The sequence below is a fragment of the Psammomys obesus genome, unplaced genomic scaffold (assembly GCF_907164565.1).
Source record: "Psammomys obesus unplaced genomic scaffold, mPsaObe1.curated_primary_1811, whole genome shotgun sequence".
NCBI classification, from domain to species: domain Eukaryota; kingdom Metazoa; phylum Chordata; class Mammalia; order Rodentia; family Muridae; genus Psammomys; species Psammomys obesus.
The window spans coordinates 13,016,921-13,040,922 of record NW_026591872.1 but is presented as its reverse complement, the minus strand read 5'-3'; the positions used below and the strand labels follow the sequence as shown (position 1 = coordinate 13,040,922).

Below are 24,002 nucleotides of genomic sequence, written 5' to 3'. Positions count from 1 at the left end.
AAAACAAATAGCAATAAATGTCCAATGTACTGGAGAGGCTGAGGTAGGTGTATCATGAGTTCAAAGCAAGTCAGGACTATATAGCAAATTGTTGTTCCAGAAAGAAAGCAACCAGGCATGGTGGTGAATGCCTTTAATCACACACACACACACACACATGCATTTATAAACGCACACAGTAAATAAGATAATTTAAAAAACACAACCTGGTAATAGCATAAAAAATGCAAATTGTCAGGCCTTATCCAGAACGACCAAGTCAGAAATCCTTGGGGTAGGGCCTTATCAGTGACCACCTAACAAATTCAACAAGGCATTCTGACATTTTGGAGTTTTAGGAACCACCACTGTAGATCAGCAAAACATGATCAGCTAGCTCCTGCTTTTGTGTACTACACAAGCAAAGTAGCTTTTATTTTTTGTTGTTGATGTTTTGTTTTTTTTAAATAGAGTCTCAAAAAAAGAAAAAGCTTGAGTTGGCCTAGAACCATTGTGTAGTCTGGCCTGTCTTTCACTTTAAGATCATGCAGCCTCACCCTCTCAAGTACTAGAATTAAAATTACAGGCATGATCCCACATACACACAAGGCTTTATTTATTCATTTATTTTTACAGTTTTTAGGTATTTTGAGACATTCTGACGGTATAACCTAGGGTGGCCTCAAATTTGCAGCAATCCTCCTACATCAGCTTCCCTAGTTCTAAGATTATAGGTGTGAACACCATACTCAGCAGTGTTTATTTATTTCAAATGGCCAAGAAGACCTTATAAAAGACAATATTATAATACTTAAGAATTATATTCAACTTAGATTTTAGTGGCTATAAATAAAATTTTTTATTTTATATACATACACTTGTGTATTTGAGGGGCTGCTTTCATACCCTAGCAGAATTGATTGTTACAGAGATCACACTGCCCATAAGGCTGAAAATATTCACTATTCTAAATCAGTATTGAACACCCATGAGGAATAATCTGAGGCACTGAGGCTGAGCCTCATCTGAAAATGTCAGCATCCATTGGGAAAAAAGATAACTGAATGTCTCACATTTTCATGTTCATTGGATGTTGTGATCATATGATTATTATAAAGCGTTAAGTAATTGTATATAAAAAATACTATTATCTTGAAAGAGAAACCATAAGACATTGGCTGACACTTTAAATTTGGTTGTTCTGGAATATGCCTGAATAAATTCTTCAGTTATTTGTGAGAGGTTAAGTTCATTATGAAATTTTTGTTCTGGCTTCCTTCTGATATTTAATGTTTCTTTCTTCTGGGACACATTATTTTTCACACAAGAAAGAATTGTGTGTTCCAGGGTTGTAATTAAGCAAGGTTTGAGCCATGTATATTATTCCTGAAATGGGTATCCTAATGTCCCAGGTAGCCTGTGGTCAATTTTGTATATATTTAGCCTTTTGTATCTTTTGGTTCCATATCCATGGATTCAGCCAACTACTAATCAAAAATATTTTTAAGCCAGCACTTGGGAGGCAGATACAGGCTACTTAGCAAGCTCCAGGCTAGCCAGGCTACACCGTGAGGCCCTGCTTCAAAAAATCTAAACTAGCAAACAAACAAATTTAAAATCATATCTGTAGTAAACATGGACACACTTTCCCTTTTTTAGTTATTTCCTCCAAGCAATATAGTAGAGCAACTATTTGCATTATATTAATCATAAATAATTTAGACATGGTTTGAAATATATGTGATGATAAGCATAGGTTGTATGCAAATTCCACACCATAGTCTATAAGGGACTTGAGCATATATGAATTTTAGTTCCTTCTGGGGATCTGGAATCAAATCATCACAGATATTAAGGGATGGCTATCTTCTAAATAGTTTATCTTGGTGTTTACTTCATTTGGGGTGAAGTTGTAAAGATAATTTGATAAACTGTTCATATTTTTTTAACCAACTTTATGGAAGCTGTGACTGTCCTCGTTGGATAACATTTAAATTGTACTATTGAGAACTACAACAGCCAAGCTGGGTATAATGGTGTAGGCTTAGAATGATCACAAGTTTGATACCAGCTTGGGCTATGAAGTACAACCCTGTCTCAAAATACAAGTCTTATAGCCAAAGGTTGTACACTAAATATTAAGTATTTATGTGTACAGTTTTGATTATATTTTTCTTGGTCATAGAACTGTAAACATCATGCAGCCCAAAGTAAATTTCTTTATTTCTACATTACATTGTTTTTTTAATCATAAACATGTTAACTATTCTGTTTGTGTGTTAATACATTGTTTTCCTTTAGGCAACTTGTTCCAGCGATGGTGTGTTCCTCCAGAACTCCAGATGGCAAGACAAATGGCTAGCTCTGGTTCATCAGGGGGCAAAATCGATAATTCTGTGTTAGTCCTTATTGTGGGCTTATCAACAATAGGAGCTGGTGCATATGTAAGTAAAAAAGCAGCTTGTATAGAGAAGCTGCCATACAGCTCCCATCGACAGACACGGTGCTACTCTGCTTTTAAACTTTTGCAACTAATCCTGCTTTCTCCTATAGGAAAAGTTCCAAAAGGCCTTCTTTAAGGTGTCTATGGGAGCCCATTTGGGAATGACTGATATTTACTCTCATGTTGATTGGTTTCTGTTCATTTTACTTTGTCGTTTTATTCTTTGCTTGAAAACTGCTGTGTTTTCTTAGGCTTGACTAACCCACAAAATTATGCTTGTTCTCTTGATTGTGATGAAGTAACCTGTAGACAAAGTCAAAGTTCATTGTAGCTCCTAAGCACAATATTTGATTTCAATGTATTTTTCAATTTTTTAAAGATTTTTTTTTTCTTAGCTTGAGGTTGACAGTTTCAAAAAAATCAGCTTTCCATTAAAAAAAAATGAAGTATCCCTAAAAGGTAAACTAAATCCCTATCTCTCAGTCAAAGACTAAATTATATAAATGGGCCTAGTATCTCCACTTGTAGAATGGAGTTTTGGGGAGTTAAGAACTAGTACATAGTCGTTTTGTACTGTTAGCACAATTATATCTCCATAAATTGAACTGATCATCTAAGCAGGTCACAGAGTATTTATTCTGTGGGTGTTTTTGTTTTTTTTCTTTTAACTTGGCAGAGTGTACTGTAAGGCTGAGTAAACTGACTTTGATGACACCTACCAACATCTTGATCAAAGAAGGCTGTTTGCTTTACATACTAAGAGCAAGTGGCTGGATACCATTACAATCTTAGTTCTTTTTCTGCTGATAGTTTTATAAAACTATTTTTGTTCCTCTGTCAGTAGGGTGAGGGGGCATGAAAATTATTTGAAGTGAACCATATCCTAATACCTTAAGCTGACTACAAAGTGCACAAGAAGAGTATCCAGCTCCTGAAGCTGTTAAATCAGAGCAAGAAGTTGAAAAATCTGCCTGATACCATACTTTGACAAAAGAAGCATTCTCTGATCCTGGAGCAGCTTTAAATTTTTTTCTTTTTCATTTTTTTAGCAAAATAACTGAATTTCTTCTCTGCATTTGCATTAGTTGTTTATTCATTAATACTTAGTGCCTTTTCTATTTCCTTTTGTCTCCTTCTTGGCCTTAGTTGTGCAGTGTCATCTCCTAGGATCCCCTTCTAGATCACTAGCGTCTACAGGTGCTTCTGGGAAAGATGGCAGCAGACTAGTATACTTCTTAATTGTAGGAGCAACAGTGACTGGGGCAGGAGTTTATTATGTAAGATGCTTATACTAAAATATGTTTTAGTATGGCACTAATAACTTAGTTCATAGAATAAAGTAAAATATTCACAGCATGTGCTTTTCTATAGACATTTGTTAAAGGGGTATTGTCTATCACTAGAGAGTCCTCAAATCTTATTTTTCAAACCATTAAATTGTACTAGATCAATCTAAACCCCAAAATTTAGAGCCAAATCCTTATAGTGACTTTTTTGAAACTTATGTCAAATTTGTGCTTATTTTTATGCTGCTGAATTGTATTGTGCTTGAATGCTGCATGTCTAACCAGACAGTCTCAAGTAAATGTTGAATAAGCAAATAAAGGCAACTTGAGCACTACTTTGAATCATTTTAGGTAAAATGTAATTTTTCTGTTTTGTGGGAAGCAATCAACTCAGCTTTTACTGTGAAAAGGCATTTTATTGAATGCTTATAAGGAGGCCTCCAAAGCTGTAGAGACTGGAGTCTTTTTCCCAAACCACCCACAGTCTACATCAAACTAAATTCATTTGGCAAGTGTCCCTTTTGTTATCTCTAATTTGGTCAAATGAGTGGCTGAAGCATTCATGTATGGTGCTTTCTTGAACACCTCTCATTGATGATTCAGTTATTACCCCCTGAGCCTTTTCCATTTCATGTTTTTCAGTTTTTCTCATCACTTCTATCCCATTTATTTAAAAATAACTTTAAAAGTGTTTGCATTAGATATGTTAATAATGATTGAAATCTGTTGAACCTCTGGTTTGTGTTGCTGACCAGAGTTGGATGGCCCTGCATAGTTAGGCATGCAGATACTCTTGACGCCAGGCCACAGGATGGGCTGGCCACTGTTGCTTTCTCCCCGTGTTAGACATAACTACGAAGCTCAAATTTCTCCCAAGTCTTTCAGTTAAATGCTTTGTCTCTGTGTTTATCCAACACTGGTTGCAATAAACCTATTATAAAGGTTCCAGGTTAAATGATAAGCTTTTGTCTACATTTATCAAGCTAATCTCTATACTTGTGTTTCATGTTTTTAAATATTGGAAACTTGCTATCAAGTTATATATTTTTTTTTCTCTGAAATTGATATTAGTCATAAGAGAAACTTAAAGTCAGTGTCTAGATTTGGTGAGATTTCTATTACTGAAGGTTCAGGGCTGATGACATAGCTCAGTGGATAAGGGTGTTTATTACCAAACCTGACACCTGAGTTCGATCCCCAGAGTCTACACAATGGGCAGTAAGTTGTCCTCTGGCCTCCAAGTATACACTGTAGCACTCACATGTGAGCACACACATGTAAACACACAAGCAAATGCAATAAAATACTCTAGTGCTTGTATTTGTTTCTCAGACTGTTGTAACCAAATACGACGAAATGGTGTTAACTATAGACATTAATTTTCTCAGTTCTGAATCCTGGAAAGTTAAGAGAAGCTCAAGTTTCTGGTGAAGGTTTTCTTCATGGCATGCATATGGCTAACAGTCCACATGACTATGTCCTCACATGGGAGTAGAGCAGTGTTGAAAGTAAATTAAGTAGTGCTAGTACCCCCCCCCCCCTTTTTTTTTTTTTCTAAAAACTATCCAACTTGTCACGAATCGTGTCTCTGGATATGGTCATTTTGTCAGTTAGGGCTTCAACATAAGAATTAAGGAATTCAGTCTTTAACAGTATCCCTTCCACAACTTCTTTCATATGTTTCTAATTTGACTGCAGTCACTCCTTCAGTAATTCCTATATTAATGGTTCTTTGTCTACCTAGCCCTCTTTGCCCCATTGGCTTTAAAAAAAACACTTTTTCAAATTGTACAGTAAGAAATGCAGGTTAGGGGGCTAAAGAGCTCACTCAATGGTTAAGATCACTAGCTGCTCTTTTAGAGGACCTGGGTTCAATTCTCAGCACCCATATGGCAGCTCAAAATTATCTTTATCTCACACCCTTATGCAGGCAAAACACTAATGCACATGAAATAAAAACAAATTATTTTTAAAAAATGCAGCCAGGCGCAGTGGCACACACCTGTAATCCCAGCACTCAGAGAGACAGAGGCAAGTGGATCTCTGTGAGTTCAAGGCCAGAATGGTCTACAAAGTGAATCCAGCACAGCCAAGGCTACACAGAGAAACCCTGTCTCAAAAAACAAAACAAAACAAAAATGCAATTTACCTTGCAACCTATAAGGCTACAGATACATAAAATGTAGTAAGTTTTAACCAGTGATGATAGTCTTACTTGGTAGGACATAAGCTATTGATCTCCCATGTTTTCCCTGTACTAATTACTAATGATGATCCTAACCTACAGTTAGATCTCATAGCCTACTAATGGGTTACAACTAGTTTAATAAACATTGACCTTAATAGTAGCATCTGTTGCTTGATATAAACATGAACTTCTGATTAGCACCCCGATGAGGTTTTTTTTGCCAGTGACTTCCTCTACTACCTCAGGTAGGTCCTTTATTCTCGTCTTTAACTAGTTTTCAGTGAACCAGCTCAAAGTAGTCTTTAGAGTAATTAATGATGGAGGCTGGAGAGATGGCTCAGAGATTAAGAGTACTGCTCTTCCAGAGGTCCTGAGTTCAATTCCCAGCAACCACATGGTGGCTCACAATCATCTATAATGAGATCTGGTGCCCTCTTCTGGCGTTCAGGTGTACATGCAGGCAGAACATTGTATACATAATAGAATAAATACATCTTAAAAAGAATAATTAATGATGTTGAATATTTGGGCCCTTCACCACTATTCAAGAGATAGAATCATTTGCCTCAGAAAATGACCTGTTTTCAAATTCTTTTTAAGTTGAAGAAACACTACCATATTTGTTTAGAAAGGTTGTCTCCACTAATATTTTTCATAAATTTGTAGTATTTTTTAACCTAACATGTATTTGCCCCCCCAATTGGAAATCTGTGTAAACTACGAATACAGAAACTCTGAGGAATATAATTTGTTACTTAGTGTGTATATAAATTAATTTCATTTTAGAACACTGAACTTAAAAGCTCATCTGGATCCACATTTAACCTTAATTTATCTCTTTCCCCATTAAACCTTTTCTGCTGCACTCTTTCCATGTGTGAAAACATCAGGGTATATAGGACATCTTAGATCATTTCTGGATGACCCTTTCAATATGAGCATAGCTCCAGTTTATTTCTTGTTCACTCCTATTAATGAGATTAAACATCTGAAGCCAGGCAGGGTGGTGCACGCCTTTAATCTTAGCACTTGGGAGGCAGAGCCAGGAGGGTCTCTGAGTTCTAGGCCAGCCTGGTATACAAAGCAAGTCCAGTACAGCCAAAGCTTGATACACAGAGAAACCCTGTATCAAAAAAAAAAAAATTAAACTTCTGTGTTGTTCACCTCTCAGGGTTTAGGTATTTGTAGCATGTCACCTAATGGGCTTCTCTGCAAAGTGGTCATAGAAAGCCTTTTTCCTTTATTTTTTGTGTTATATGAGGGATCAAAACCAGGGTCTTGGGCCAAACATTCTACTACTGAGCCACATCCCCAATCTAATAGGAATATTCTTAGAATATATTTTACGATACCTATTCTAATTGTGTTTATTTCTACACTTACTCTGATATTTCATTTGAGATATGATCACTTGAATTGTTATTTTGTTGACCACTTGAGATACAAAAGAACAAAAAGTTGTGATTAGAAGACATCCTTGGGCTCAGTAGAGTGCTTGCCTATCACATAGGAAGTCCTAGGTTTGGTTTCCAAAAGTACATCAGTCAGACAGACATAGTGATGCATGCCTGTATCCCAGGATGTGAGGGGTGTAGACAGGTGAATCAGAAGTTCATGAGAGGCTAAAAAAACTATCTAAAAGAAGAAAAAATAGTTATTCTTGCCTACCACTTCTTATTTTTAATCAATTATTTAATCTTGCTTGGCTGTGGTGGCACACACCTTTATTGGGAGGTAGAGGCAGAAGAATCTCTGAGTCCCAGGACAGTCGGGACTGCATAGAGAAACCCTGTCTCAAAAAAAAAAAAAAGTCATCATCATCTCTGGCTGGCCTCAAACTCATAGAGACCAGCCTGTCTTTCCTTGCCAAATGTTGGGGTTTAAAGGGCATGTGCTGCCACGTACAACCCATTACCTGTCTGTCTGTCTGTCTATCTATTGGTGTTTTGCAAAGGGGTTTGTATAGCCTTGGCTGTCCTGGAACTCGCTATGTAGACCAGGCTACCCTCAAAACTCAGATCTGCTTGCCTCTGCTTCCCAAGTTGGGATTATAAGTGTGTGCTACCACCACCTGGCCCTATTTTAAAATTAATTATTATTTTTTTTTTTGAGATCAAGATATCACTATATAGCCTCACTGGCCTAGAACTCATTATATAGACCAGGGTGACCTCAACCTCACAAAATTCTGCATGCCTCTGCCACCCATGAGCTGGGATTAAATATGGTACCACAACTGTTAACTTTTATGAAAGTTATTAATTAGGACTAGGAAATATAGCTCAGTGGCTTGATATGCATAAAACCATAGGTCATCTCCAACATCTCAATTAAAATCTACAGACCTAAAGAAGCTAAATGCTAAGGAGGACCCTAGGGAGAATGCTTAAATCTCATTCAGAATAGCAAAAAGGATAGACACCAGAAATGGTGGAAGAGAGGAAACAGAATGGGAGTCTACTATAGAGGGTCCGCTGAAAGTCCACCCAACAAGGGATGGAAGCAGATGCTGAGACTTATGTCAAACTTTGGGCAGAGCTCAGGGAGTCTTATGGAAGAAGAGGGGTTTGGGGATAGAAGGACATGGAGGAGACAGGAGCCCCACAAGGAGACCAACAAAGCTAAAAAATCTGAGCCCAGGAGGTCCTGCAGAGATGGATGCACCAACCAAGGACCGTGAAGTCTAAGCAAGACTTAGAACCTCTTGCTCAGATGTGGCTGATTGGCAGCTCAGTCTCCATGTGGGTCTCCAAGTAAGAGGAGCAGGTGCTGCCTCTGTCATCAACTCTATTGCCTGCTTTTTGATCACTTGCCCCTGGCAATGCAGTCTTGCCAGGCCACTGAGGAAGAGGATCCAGGCAGTCCTGATGAGCCTTGATAAGCTGTGGGCAGATGGCAGAGGAAGAGATCTCCCCCTTTCAGCAGACAAGGGGATGCGGGGGGTGGGGGGAGAGAAAGAGGATGGGACTGGGAGTTGAGGGAGAGGGCTTTAGTCAGGATATATAATGAATAAATTATGAAATAAAAATAAAAAATTGAATAAAAAAGAAACTAAAATAAGTTTAATAAAAAAGAAACTAAAATAAGTTACAAGCCACTTTTATAAAGATAAACAACAGAAACTAGTCATTGTACTAAGATATCGATATCTTCCTCGATTTGAAAATGTAGAGGAAAGAGTATATTTGAAATAAAACAGCTGTTTAGTGAACATGGCATTTGACTCTTAATTATTTGTAGTGTTTCTAAGTGAGAATCCTACTCCCTTAGTTTAGGAAAAGTAAAAACTGTTACTGAAAAAAGATGAGTTACATTTTTAATAGGACACATCTAAACATATATCTCAATATCTGGAAAACTCTGAAACATCTACCAGGAAGATGTGTTTCCCAGTTTCTACCTAGGCTCATGTAGATTGATTTTACAATTAACACCCAGCATAGTCCAAAACCTCTTTCTGTACTTAAGCCATTTCTATACTTACTAGAATTGTTTCCTTGTCTTTACTTCTACTTTCTGAGTTCAATATCAAGAGAGTTTCTTATTGAGAGTCTCAGAAAATCTACTTCAAGTAGATTTTGATCTACTTCAAGTATTCTTTCCTCACCATATGTGCATGCTGAATAGTTTTATTTCATGAGAAAAGACATTTGGGCTGGGGATACAGCTCAGTGGTAGAGTGCTTGATTAGCATGTATGAAGCTCTGGGTTCCATCCCTAGTACTGGCAAAGTAAAATTTACCCTAAATAGTTTTGGCATAGAGAAACTAACCTCAATGTAGACAAAATCTTTTCATTTAATTGAAATACTAACTTATGAAATACTAACTTATGGTATGAAATACTAAACTCCATGTTTGGGCCTACAGGCCTACAAGACTATAAAAGAAGACCAAAAAAGATATAATGAAAGAATGTTGAGCTTAGGACTGACAGCAGAAGAGAAACAGAGAAGGACTATTGCCTCTGGTAAGCATTCCCCTATGTCTCATCTGTATTATTTGATATTAAATAAGGAAAAGTGATTAAGGTTGAGGTGCTATGATTTGCTACTATCCTGTTCAAATGTAACAGTGTGAGATTTTAAGCTTCAAGACTGGATGGTTTTACCCCACAAAAGGAGCAATTTGCTAAAGTATTTGGTTGGCCTTTTAGGCTTGAGAGTAAAAATAATTATTGTGGATGCCTGCCTTTCTTTATATAGGATTTTTAAAAGGTAAGCTTGGTGAGAAAAACTACTATAAAAGATAGGAAAGCCATTTTTCCAATGACTGACTAAACCTTTTCAGCCACATTCATCCCCTTGACTCTGGAGTTTTGCATTGTTATAGATATGTTTGTTTTCCTGTAGCACAAAGCTCTAACCTTTACTCCCATTTGATTCACTTGGATTTTCAAAAAGAAAAAATTTAATCTTTTAATAAGCCCTGTAACTTTAGGTAGGCAGTCTGTATCACTTTTCTCATTAATGCCTCCTTCATGAACATTGTATAATAATCCCCAGTTGTCCTCCTAAGTGTTCCCCCTTTATTGCTAACAAAAGGTGCAACAGAACTTCATATTTTCCTGGTAGTCAGTAAAAAAATAATAATAATGGCAGAGGCCTTTAAATATATGTTTTCTAATATATTTTAGAAATAACTAGCCAGGTGTGGTGTTGTAATCTGTAATCCCAACATATGGGAAGCTGAGGCCAGCCTGGGCTACAGAATCAGACCCTATCTTAAAAAAGGGCGGGGGGGGAATACAGAAAATACTAATATTTAAGGTAGGCCCTATGAAAAACATTGATCAGCTCATTCATCTCCTTAAATTTTTTCCCACTGATAAAATGAAAGGAATACTTGCTTTTTGCCTTCCCACCAGAATGTGATGAAGATTGTGTTTGTTTGTTTTTTCCTCCTCCCTTCTGTCTTTTTGTTGTTTTTGTTCTGGCTATCAAACCCACGAATCTTGGACATGATAGGCAAACTTCCTACCAGTAAGTTATATCTTAATCTCAGTAAGTTTTAGATTAGTGTAAGTGTGCTAGTCTTATTTTATGTAAAGGATTGAAACAAATGCAAGGTAACTTTTTGAAATAGTGACCAGGAGTAATCCCAAGCCGTTAAGAAGACTTACCCTGTCTTTTCTGTTGCTTGCAGCTACAGAGGGAGAGTCAGCTCCTCAAATCAGGGTACCAAGTCATGTCCCTTTCCTGCTGATTGGTGGAGGTACTGCTGCTTTTGCTGCAGCCAGATCCATCCGGGCTCGAGATCCTGGGGCCAGGGTAAGGTGCATGTTATTTTGTTTGATGTAGAGGGTATAGTGTGCAAGCACTTATCCAGAGTGAATACTTTGACATTTGCCACTTTAATTACTCTCTGATAAGTATCATTTATGTGTCTAAAGGTCCTGATTGTATCCGAAGACCCTGAGCTGCCCTACATGCGGCCTCCTCTTTCAAAAGAATTGTGGTTTTCAGATGATCCAAATGTCACAAAGACACTGCAATTCAGACAGTGGAATGGAAAAGAGAGAAGGTGTGTTCACTTATTTAAAATGGGCCTGACTGGCATTTTCAGCTGAGCATGGGGAGCTGGCTATGATTTTGTTACTGACCATGGATGATGAATAGGAAGGCTGTATGTGAGAGTCTGCTATTGTGCATTCTTGGTCTGGCAACAGACTACAAAGGGCATTCTAGCTTCTGTTCTCCAAATTACCAATAGTCAGCAGTTTAATGCTAGACTGTGAAGTATTAGGGCTCCTATTTCAAGGTTTAATTTCTCTGCTAGAGATTAGCTTATTCGGTGTTGTCATTTCTCTGTAAATACCTCAGCATGTCACATAAAAGCAAGGGAAGCTGATTTTGGCCACATTTACTTATTTTGGGGTGTGTATGTGTTCACATGCATACATGATCTCTCCTGCTCTTTCTCTCTTTCTCTATGTCTCTCTCTCTCTCTGTGTGTAAGCCAGAAGTCACCCTTTAGCATCATTCATCAGCTGCCACCTACCCTTTTATTTATTTTGAGATAGGGTCTCTCACTGGTCTGGGACTCAACTAAATACTCTATGCTGGCTAGCAAGTGAGCCCCAAGGATTTTCCTGTCCTTGCTTCTGCACTCTTAGGATTACAGGTGTGCCACCATGCCTGGCTTTTTTATGTGGGTTCTGGGGCAAAAACTTCATGCTTATGCCTCTATAGCCAGGACTTAACTGAGCTGTCTCCCTAGGTCATTAATGGCATTTTGTTTGACATGCTAACCAGCAGTCACAATTGTAGAGGTAGACTGGGAAGATTATAATGAAGAGCCTCATTATCAGAAAGTTTGCACAAAAGACACTTGGAGCTAGCTGGGCATGATGGTGCATGCCTGAACCCTAGCATTTGAGAGGATGAGGCAAGACAATCAGGAGTTCAAAACTAGCCTGACTAAGTAAAAAACAAGCAAGCAAAAAAGTGAACTATAGGTCCAGGAGCTTTTTTTCTTCTGAAGGACTTTAGGTCTCTCAATTCCAGTGCTGTTTGGGGGGTTCCAATGTTTTTATCATTAATGATTCTTTGATTTGAACTACATTTTACAAACCTAGGCCAGAGAGATGGCTCAGAATTTTAGAGCACTTTTTCCGTTTGCAGAAGACCCATGGTCAGTTTTCAGCAGTCTGCCATTGGTTTTGCAACCATCTGTAACTCCATTTCTAGAGGATTGGACACATTTTTCTGATCTTTGTAAGCACAGTCTTAGATGTAGGCAAAATATCACACACATAAAATAAATCTTAAAAAAAAATTAAATGCCAAAATGTGCTTGCCTCCCTCATCTTTACTATCATGTTCCATTTTCAAGCAGAATACTTACTTTCAATTAATTTATCTCTGTATAATGTATTGTAATTATTTATTTAGTTTTTCTTTTTTTGTTTTCTTTTTTTTTTCACTTTGAGTTCTCACTTGGTTGCCCTGGCTGGCGCCAAACTGGTGGGTTCAAGCAATATTCCTGGTTCTTTTTTTTCTGAGTAGTTGAGACTCTAGCTACATGCCAACACACCAGCTTAATGTTTCAGGCAGAAGCATCTAGGAGCAAGATATTGCTCCATTGACCAGCAGCACCATTCTGAAAAATTAATGTGGATTGCTATGTGAATACCAACTCCTTGAAATGTCTTTGTTCTTATTTTGAAATGGTTCTATATCTGAAGTTTAGTTTCTGTCTTCTACAGCACTAATTGATATCCGAGGCAACATAATTCTTGTTGGAAGTAAGAGCTGTCCTGTATTGCATACATCCTTTCTAGCTACCAGATACAATAATATCTTCTTTTAAGTAGTCCTAACTCAAAAATTGCAGTTCCAGATACTTATGATATTCTTCTCTTTCCCATGCAGCATATATTTCCAGCCACCTTCTTTCTATGTCTCTGCTCAGGACCTGCCTCATGTTGAGAATGGTGGTGTAGCTGTTCTCACTGGTAAAAAGGTGAGCTCTCATATATAGAGGAATTTAAATTCAGTACATGGTTGCTCTGGCAAGAGATCACATCCAAAGACCTTCTAAATCTTTGTGATCAGGCTGGTATATGCCTTTAATCCAGGAGAAAGAGGCAAGAAGGTATCTGAGTTCAAGGCCAGCCTGGTATAGATCAAGTTTCAGGTAAAGAAATGCTTAGGTTCAAGGTGTGGTGGTACATATCTTTAATCCCAAACAATGAAGGTAAAGTTAGTTTGTAGAAGGAAGCACATATGTTTGAATGTGATGTCTAGCTGGGTGAGGTGGAGCACACCTGTGATTCCAGCTCTCAGGGAGGCAGAGGCAGGCAGATTGCTGTGAGTTCAAGGCCAGCCTGGTCTAGAAAGTGAGTCCAGGAAAGCCAAGGCTACACAGAGAAACCCTGTCTCAAGAAAAAATTAAGAAAGAAAAAAGAAAGTGATGTCTAATTGAGTGGCAGAAAAGAATAGGATATGCCCAACTCTCACAAGAACAGAGAGGAAAGCTAATTAAGGGAGCAACAAAGAGAATGAGAGAGAGGGAGGAGGCAGTCTTACTGGGACAGTAATAGAGAGACAGGTTGCAGAGAGATAGAAAGAACTCAGGTGAAAAGAGGAGTCAAAGAATGAGAAGGAGCCAGGAGTTAGAGCAGATTACTGGAGTTGGTTTGAGGCCAAGCAGAGCAATTCAGAGAAAAAAGCCAGATTGAACAAGTCAGCTGGGAGAGGCGTTTGAGCCAGAATAGCTGCATTGAACCAGCCAGCAAGAGTTCAGAAAGAACAAGAAAGTTTATTAAGTTTATTAAGCAGTAAGTTTCAGGCTGAAAACATTATAGGCCTAGGTTTGATTGTGTGGAGGCTAGAAGCTTCCAGGACTAGGCCTAGCTTAGAAGGAGGCAATAAGCCTCCCAGACAACAATTGAACCAGGCAAATAAAAGTTACTTTTATACTCATAGGCTGCTTTCTTTTTTGGGCTCTATGTAGTTACCAACCAGCAAGTATAGTGCTGTGCTTTTTCCATTACAATCCATGTTTCCTCTCCCATCAAAGAGTTCATCAAAGAGCCAAAGCATTTTAAGATTCATATGTTTTAGTGTGTCTGCCTAGGGAAAGCCCACAGCAAAGCCTAGAGTATGAAGCCAGCTAAGGTTTGCCAGGGAAGTCCCATTGTCAGATACTAGAATCCTAAAAGCTATTACCACTTTTGTTTATGCTTCTACATTTTTCCTCTTTCCTATTGTTTTGTTTTACCTTTCTCTGCAATTTCTTACTTTTGTTTTTGTTTTTGTTGTTTTTTTTTTTCAACACAGGGTTTCTTTGTGTAGCCTTGGCTGTCCTAGACTTGCTTTGTCTTTCTCTGCAATGATTAATGAAAAGAGATTAGGCCAATTTTTGAGCATAATACAACACTTCAGTCATGGCACAGTATGGAAATACTGTCAAACTTTATCAAGGTGGTTGCCTGAGTAAGGAGAACAGTTATTGGAGTATGCATGTGGGGTCTTAGGAGGGTTTGTGGTGTTGTGCTTTATTTTTATTAATGAGAAAGAGTAGACTATATTTGTAAACTAATGGCAGTGTATCAATAGAGGGCATGGTGTTCTCTGAAGAAGTAAGGCTGAAAATAAAGAGGATGAAGAGCACAAATGGAAGGATTGGCTTTTGAGCCATAGAATTTGGCTAAGCTGATAGTTAGGCATTATTATGTTAAATGTCCCCAATGTGGAGCACAGGAGCCCTAAGGGAAAACAAAACCAAACAGGAGCACAAACAGATAATCATAGCTTAGAAATGTTGGAAGTTACTAGGGGAAAGAGTGTGCAGTGTACTAATTAATGTAAGGAAAGCTTCCTGGAGGAAGAAGAAATCTTACAGACCTAAAATCTTATTAAAATATTCTTTTTAGATTTATTTGTTTTTCTTTTATGTCTATGAGTGTTCACATGTATATATGTTTGTGCACCATGTATGTGCCTGATGCCCTCAAAAGTCAGAAAAGGGATGTTGGATCCCTTGGAACTAGACTTACAAATGGTTATGGGCCATCATATGGATTCTGGGAACTGAACCCAGGATCTTTGCAAGAGCAAAATTGTTTATTGCTTGGTCTGAGTATGGTATATGTGGATGTAGTGTAAGGAGGGTGTCAGGTGTCACGCTGTAGTGTTCTACCTAATATATTCCTTTTGAACAAGGTCTCTTACTGAACCTGAAAGCTAGGCTGGTAGCCAGTAAGCTATAGTTATTCTTCTTTCATTGCCTAACCTCAGTATACTGGGTTTACAGATAGACATGCTGCTATGTCTGGCTTTTTTTTTTTTTAACGTGAATGCAAGGATTGTAGCTCATATCCTCATGTTCATGCAGCAAGTGCTCTTACCTGCTGAGACATCTCCCTAACTCTACTGCATAAAATATTAAAGAATGAAGACGTGTAGACTACATAAGAGCAGAGAACATTCAGGAGAATGACATGTGAGGGAGAACTAACAGCATAAACAAGTGCCCAGCCGTACAGAAAAGCACAGTTAGTACGAGGAAAACAAGCAGTTCTTTTGTCCTTATAGTAATCTTATGAAGTTGTATAAATTCCATTTCATAGATGAATTTTTAATAAAGAAATTAAAAAAAAACTTTCCTAAACTTATGCAACTAATAAATGAGAGACAGATTACGAACCCTAGCTTATCTGACTACAGAGTTGGAACTCAAAAATTCTGACCAGAGCCCAAGTTCCTAATAATGGATTATTTGTTGTGTAGTACTTGCTTGAGGAATGCTTAGGAGGCAAACATCCCTAAAGCTTAAAGATTGTTTAAGGATGGTAGCTAAAGGAGAGAGTGAAGAGAAATTTCTGGATTGTGTGTCAAAGTAGATACGAGTAACCCCTGCCTTGAGAAAAACATTTTAAGAGAAAGATCTGGTTTAAAGGGAAAGATAAAAATCTGTTTTGGACACCAGGCATGATGGTGCATGCTTTTAATTGCAGCACCTAGGAGGCAGATGTCTGCAAGTTTAAGACCAGCCTGGTTTGCCTGGAGAGTTCCAGGCCAGCTAAGGCTATGTAATAAGACCCTGTCTCAAACAACAACAAAAACACCAGAAAAGAACTTACAGAGAAGTACAAGGAAATCTAGGAAAGGAGCAAGAAGCAGAACAAGACCCACAGTTTTACTATTGCCAAGAAACTTGGTAAGGAAAGAACATTTCAATGTTAAATGCCCTTTTTTTCCCATGTGGATATACATGTTCACATTGTGTGTGCACATGCATGTAGAGGCTATAGATTGATGTAGGGAACCTCTCTCTACCCTATTTACTGAGCTAGGATCTCTTGTTGAACATAGGACTTACTGGTCCTACCAATCTGCCCGTTGGCTCACTTGGAGATCCTGTCTCCACCTTGCCAGCACTGGGATTACAAGTAGGTGGCTACAGTGACATAGTTTTTATGTGGATATTGGGGCTCTAAACTCTGTTCCTCATGTTGGCATGCCAAGTGCTTTATTCACTGGTCCATCTCCCTAGCCCCTACACTATTCCTTCAGTAAATTTAATTGGGATAGAGAAGAAGCTCAGTCAGTAAAGTGCTTGAGGACCTGAATTTAATACACAGAACCCATGTAAAACAAATCCAGGTGTGGTGAAGCACATTTGTAATTCCAGTGCCAGGAAGGGAGAGACAGGTGGATCCAGATCCCTAGGGCTTGTTGGCCAGCCACCCTAGCCTCTTTGGTGAGTTGTAGACCTCCTATATGAGACCTTGTCTCATAAAAGGTGGGTAGGGACAGTACTTGAAGAACAATACCCAAGGTTGTCCTTTGTCCTTTACATACATGAGCACATGTACCTATATAGACATGAAAAAACATACACAACACACACATCGAAGTTTAAGTGAAATTTGGGCATGGTAGGTCACACTTTATTTCTACTATTTTGGAAACTGAGTCAGGAATACTGCCACAATTTTGAAGCCAAACTGGGATACAGTATAGTCAGTTGCAGACCAATTTGGGCAAGAGTGTGACCCCCATCTCCAAAAAAACTTAAGTGCTAGAGGTGTAGCTTAGTGGTAGAGAGCTTACATGGCTTGCACAAGAATCTGGGTTTAATCATGAGTGCAGTAAAAGTAAAAAAAAAATTGAAATGAATGGTTTGTATGTGGGTGTTTTGGTTTTTAAAATCATAAATTAAAAGTTTAAATGAGCAGAGATGGCAACTGGATTAAAGTGTGAAGAGGATGCAGAATCAAAGATTGATATTACTGGACATAATGAACTAGGCTCTAAGATCTCAGGAGAGGACAGAGGAATGAACAGACAGTTGTCAGGTAAAGATTTTGAAGGAGAAAAGAATGACTAGACACACAAGAATAGAAAGGCCCCCTTATTTCACAGCTGGAAAAAAGGAAGTGAGCAAAGGTCTGATCAGTTTGTAAGCATACATATGTGTGTGCACACGCATGGTCATATGCAGGTAACATTTCATGTGTGTGCACATGTGGAGTCCAGGTACTGACACTGAGTGTCTTTATAACCCACCTTATTTTTTGAGATGGGGTCTCTCACTGAATTTGGAACTCACTAATTCAGTTATATTGGCTAGCAAACCTCTGGGGTCTGCCTGTCTTTGTCTCCTACCACTGCAATCATGCTGTGTTACAGACGAATCTAATGTCCTCACTTTTTTTCACAATAAGACAGGATCTAAGTTGGTTATGGGGGGGGGGGTGCTTATCTGAAAGAACAATCTAGATGTTGAGTGGTCAGGTTATGTTGAAGAGATTGCTGACTAAGGACAAATCAAAGGAGGCTAAAGAAGCTACTTATTTATCTATGCTGTTGCCCTAGTAAGCTTTATCCAACTCACCCTGACTCATGTCCCTACCCCATGTTTCTAGTGCCACCTGCACTGCCCTATGTCTATCATATTTGTCATTCCTTATTATTATTAGTGTTTGTTAAGTTTTTGTCTACTATACTCTGAAGGCAGAGAAGATATTTCTTTCTCATCAGTGTGTCTCCTGCACTTAGAACTGCCCCCTAAAGCAAATCATAGTTTTGGGTTTTTTGTTTTGTTTTGTTTTGTTTTGAGACACTGTTTCTCTATTGTAGCCTTGGCAGTCCTGGACTCACTTTCTAGACCAGGCTGGCCCCGAACTCAAAGCAATCTGCCTGCCTTTTTATCCCTGAATGCTAGGATTACAGACATGTGTCACCACGCTCTCGGCTGTATCATAGATGTTTAACAGGTATTTCTTGATCGGATGTTCTCACAGCTAGTAAGGAATGGAGCAGATACTAGAAACTAATCTTTCAGATGCCAAAGCTCAAGCTCTTAACCCTAGTAAAGAGAAGAGTATTGACAGGAGAGCCATTTGGATGATCTGCCATTGGCCCAAATTATTTGGATTAGAACTTCCAACCAAATAATCAGAAAATTAGAGAAAGTACAGAAGACAGCGTGGCTGGGCCAAAGGATGTGGCTTCATAGTACGGTGCTTGCCTAGCATAAACAGAGCCCTAGGCACATTCTCCATACTGCAGCAAACAAACAGAACAAAAAATGAGTTAATAAGAATGGGAATTAAGAAGGCAGTGAAGCTAAGCTATGTATGTGCATAGTGGTTTGTGCTTTAATCCCAGTGCTAAAGAGGCAGAAGCAGGTGGATCTCTGAGTTTGAGGCAAGCCTGGTCTACATAGGAAGTTCTAGAGCAGACAGCCAGGCTACATAGTGAGACCCTATCACAAACAAATGAAAAACAATGAGCCTGGGAGAAAATTATAGTAAGATATTTGAAGTGCAAGTAACAGTTTAGTAGATAAAAAGTGTCTGGATGTGGCACAGAGGGAAATAGGAGCCAAATTCCAAGTTTCTTAGAGATAAGGTGTAACAGCAGAAAGTAGTTTACTAACAGTGGTTTAAAGGAATGTAGATAGGAGGATGAAGGCATAAGACTCTAGAAACATCAGCAACAACTACTCAGGAACTGTGGAAGAGGCGAACACCTACCTCTTCCTGGCCTTTTGATATGGGGTATGGACAAATGAACTGTCTCTGAGTGCAACATCACATAGGGGTAACTGAGTTTCAGTGAAGACTAGAAGTCGTAGAAAGATTCTACAGAGATGTTGGGAGTGTAGCAGAGTTGTTAGCAAAGAAATAAGGATTATAAATGGCAAGACAGAAAAGACTTTCTCCATTGTCCATTTCTATAAATCAGAATGGAAGTTTCCCCAAACTGAAGTTTCCAACTGATGCTAATGTTTGTTGCTTGAAGAAACTGGGTCCCCAAAACTGTGGTCCCAATAAGTATTTAGAAACAATTTCTTAAGGATAATTTTTGGTAAAAAATTAATTCTTCCCATTAATGTGACATCATAGGTTCAAAGGCTTTTTGTGGTCATGAAATGTTCTAGAATTAGTGGTGAATAGACTAAAAAATTGTACACTTTAAAATGGTGACTATTGTATCATGATAGTTTTTCATAACTTACTCATCTCTACCTTTTGTGTGTGTACATGTGACTATACCAGGTAGTACAGCTGGATGTAAGAGACAACATGGTGAAACTTAATGATGGTTCTCAGATAACCTTTGAAAAATGCTTGATTGCAACGGGTGAGTATTTCTGGAGGTGGTTATCTTCTCTACTGTGGTAGCTCATTCAAGCTTTAGAGTCCACCCTTCTCTTGAAAAGATTGCAACTTATCCTTAGGAAAACTGATACCCAGAATCTCTGATGTAGGTGTCTGGTTAATTTAAGTATGTAATCTTTTGATTTATTTGCAATTGTTATAATAAAATTTATTAGAAGAAGAAGTGGCTATCACCTAAGTGAGTTTCAGGCGAGCCTGATCTGAGCCTGTCTGACAGAGAGAGACAAACTGACAGAGAGAGACAAACACACATCATGGAAAAAGGAAGTAAATCTTTCTGGCATGACTAATCATTGAAGCAAGGTTCCCTAAAATGAGACTCAGATCTACTTCTTAAAGGAAATTGACAAGAAGCCTGCTATAAAGCAAGCCATCTTATCTGCTAGTCACTCCATGGTAGTCTTAGCAGCGGCAGCAGCCACAGCCACTATTACCACCACCACCACTATTGTGACACCAAACATACTTAGCCACAGTCAAAGTAGAGAGAGCTCCTACCTCTAAGGGTTATTTGGTCTAGATCCTGCTTGTTGGGCTAAAGGACTTTCCTTTTATTTCCAGGAGGCACTCCAAGAAGTCTGTCTGCCATCGATAGGGCTGGAGCAGAGGTGAAGAGTAGAACAACACTTTTCAGAAAAGTAATTACTTCCATGTTTTCTTTGTGCTGTTTTGAAGAGGTAACACATTTTTGTGGCCCCCAAGTACTCCTTCCAATTGGGAGATCCAAGTTCCATTTATAGCTCTTCTCCAGACTTGTTATCTAGTTTTGAGCAACTCACTTCTCCCTGCGCCTCCAATACTTCACTCAAGGGTTCTATGATGCTAGCAGAAAGCTATGTTGGTTTTTATTGCTTTCTATAGTTCTGACTGCCCTTCTACAGTTGTTTTCTCTCGATGTATTTAATCCACCAGAACTCCTTGTGGTCTCTTGGCATTTTCATTACAAGTGCTTTGTGAAGACTTTGGTGCAAAAGATTGAGTTTACAAGGACAAAGGAAAAGAGATTGCTTCTTCACATTCTACCTTGCTGATATTTTCTAGCCACAATTAGGGATAGTGGATGAAGTTTATTCTGTTTTTTAAATCATTGATTTTTGTGCTGAATAGTTCTTTGTGTTGGAGGCTGTCTTTTGCTTTGTAGGATGTTGTCAGCATCACTGACTTCTCCACTAGAGGCCAGGAACATCTTGTCCTGACAGCCATAATGTCTCTCAATACTGCCACATATTCACCTTGAACTGGGGAGAAAAAACTGATATATCAGTTGATAACCACTGTTGTTAGAATGAATGTTAAAATGTAAAAATATATTCACATTAATAATATAGAGGCTATAATTGAGCCACTTTGCACAAGGTGTTTTGTGCAAATGTCTGTTACCGAAGATTTAGAGGAAAATATTTTCTTGGTTTATTATCTTGTGCCTCTTTGGGAAATCAGTGGGCTAAACTGGTATATTCCTGTAGATTGGAGATTTTAGAGCCTTGGAGAAGATCTCCCGGGAAGTCAAGTCAATTACAATTATTGGTGGAGGTTTCCTTGGGAGTGAACTGGCCTGTGCTCTTGGCAGAAAGTGTGAGTACTGAGAACTGTCCTCGGTTTTCTTTCTCTACTCATATTTCACACATCTTGGTGAACTGTCAGAAATTCTAGAAACATATTTTCCAGGAGGAGTTCAAGGAGTTTGATCAGTGTTTATAGAAAGAGTCCAGGCATGTTGGCACATGCTTATAATTCCAGCACTCAGGAGACAGAAGCAGGAAGATTTTGAGTTAGATTTTAGAGTGGCATGCATAATGAGTTTAAGGCTAGCCTGGGGCTGCAAAGTAAAACTACCTCCCACCTCACTCCCCCACAAAAAAGAAGTTAATAGAATAAAAAGCTAAGTACTAGCCGGGAGGTGGTGACACACACCTTTTTAATCCCAGCATTTAGGAAGTAGAGGCAGGGGGATCTCTTGTGAGTTTGAGGCCAATGTGGCTAAGGCTACATAGAGAAACCCTGTCTCAAAGAACCAAAAAAGGGCTAGAGAGATGGCTCAGAGGTTAAGAACACTGGCTGTTCCCCCAAAGGTCCTGAGTTCAATTCCCAGCAACCACACGGTGGCTCATAACCATCTAGGGAGATCTGCTGCCCTCTTCTGGTACACAGGTGTACATGCAGACAGACTGCTGTATAAATAATAAATAAATCTTAAAACAGAATTAAATTGTTTATTTAAAAAAACTAATCAAAAAAAAAAAAAAGAAAGAAACAAGCTAAGTTCTAAGATCCTAAGATCAGGACTAAACCGACTTGGGGAGGAAAGGATTCACTTGGCTTACACTTCCACATCAGTTTATCACTGAGGGAAGTCAAGCAGGAACTCCATCAGGGCAGGAACCTAGAGGCAAGAGCTGATACAGAGGCCATGGAGGGGTGCTGCTTACTTGCTTGCTCCTCATGGCTTGTTCTGCCTGCTTTCTTACAGAACTCAGGACCACCTCTCCAAAGTTGGTACAATCCACAGTGTGCCGGTCCCACTCACATCAATCATTAATTTAAAAAATGCCTTACCCACAATTTGATGAAGGCGTTTTCTCAATTGATGTTCTTCTTCCCAGTTAACTCCTGCTTTCGTCAAGTTGACAAAAAAACAAATACAGTAAGGACAGTCCCTCAGTGACCAGAAATTTGTGACCTAAATAATTTAACAGCAGGGATTTTTTTTTCCTTTCTTGTACCTTCCCTTCCAAGATTCTTTAGAAGTCAAATATTTAAAGAAATGGGTTAGTAAGGTGAAAAGGGCCATGAAAACTAGAGAACTGAATTGTTGCAATTGTAATAAAACCAAATGCTTCCTTCAGAAATATGATGTTTCCCAGCTAAACAAGTCTGTGGGTTCTGGTTTGAATGTTTCATGGCCACTGTGTTTTTGTCTTAAATTATATTTATTTGTTTGTTTGGTGGGGGTGTGATTATGTGAATGCATATGCTTTGGTGCACATGCTAAACAAAGGATATCTTTTTTTTGGGAGGGTGCTTCCTATTCAGAGCTTGAAAAGCACTAATGTAAGCCTCTGGTGACCACGGGGTGGATGTGAACTAAATTCACAGGTGGTAGCTTAATGCAGGAACAGAAGTTCTGACACCTGCTAACTTTGCCTTTGAATAAACTCAGCAATCAACATCCTCTTCCCAAGTTCCCCACAGGCAAGAGCTGTGGCCTGTTTGGCAGCTTTGCTCAGCATTTAGTCAGGATTGACTAATTCTTCTTTACCTCCCCTCCTGTCTTCCTGGGATTGACTTTTGCCTTCTTCTATAACTAGTTCCCCTTCTTTTTCCCAGCTCAAGCCTCAGGCGTAGAAGTGATTCAGCTGTTCCCTGAGAGCGGAAATATGGGGAAGATCCTTCCTGAATACCTCAGCAACTGGACCATGGAAAAAGTCAAGCAAGGTAGAGACACTATGTCCATAACTAATTTTTCTTTTGATAGTAACTAAAGACAAAGATAGCTTTTCCAGGAACTCGCTTGAAATAATTTCTGAGACCTGGCAGAGAAAATGTTTCAATATTCCTCAGTCAGACAAGGTCACAAGCATTGAGAATCTGAGGCACCACACTCCCAGGCATGATAAAAATGGATTGTGTGTATAGGTTCTTGTAGTTCCTCAAGGCTGCCTGCATCTGACAATGACTGATTTTACTACACAGGAGGATTCCAGCCAGCTTCTTTATTCTTCACAGAGGTCCCACACTTGTGGGTTCAGCCTTGGCTCTCATTTTTTCTTTACAGAGGGAGTGAAAGTGATGCCCAATGCAATTGTGCAATCAGTTGGAGTCAGTGGTGGCAAGTTACTCATTAAGCTGAAAGATGGAAGGAAGGTAAGGAGGAGGAGACAATGCCGGAAGGCCTTCTAGCCCTTTCTTCCTGTTTCCTTATTCTCATTCCTTTACTTGACATCACTCATTTCTTTTCTTAGCAGCACCA

At 38.8% G+C, this 24,002-nt stretch overlaps 1 protein-coding gene across 2 annotated transcripts in view; it reads left to right on the top strand.

Annotated features, from left to right (window-relative positions):
• Positions 1-24,002, top strand: part of Aifm1 (apoptosis inducing factor mitochondria associated 1) — a 38,611-nt gene that overhangs the window by 5,491 nt on the left and 9,118 nt on the right. Inside the window, exons 2-11 of one of the 2 annotated variants that reach the window (XM_055612180.1) lie at positions 3,569-3,699; positions 9,766-9,865; positions 11,041-11,165; positions 11,288-11,418; positions 13,269-13,359; positions 19,910-19,994; positions 20,594-20,670; positions 21,499-21,607; positions 23,360-23,467; positions 23,808-23,896. In XM_055612180.1, the coding sequence (XP_055468155.1) occupies positions 3,569-3,699; positions 9,766-9,865; positions 11,041-11,165; positions 11,288-11,418; positions 13,269-13,359; positions 19,910-19,994; positions 20,594-20,670; positions 21,499-21,607; positions 23,360-23,467; positions 23,808-23,896 (1,046 nt within the window). Of the gene's footprint in view, positions 1-2,280; positions 2,424-3,568; positions 3,700-9,765; positions 9,866-11,040; positions 11,166-11,287; positions 11,419-13,268; positions 13,360-19,909; positions 19,995-20,593; positions 20,671-21,498; positions 21,608-23,359; positions 23,468-23,807; positions 23,897-24,002 lie in introns of both variants that reach the window. The other variant, XM_055612178.1, reaches the window with a different exon arrangement.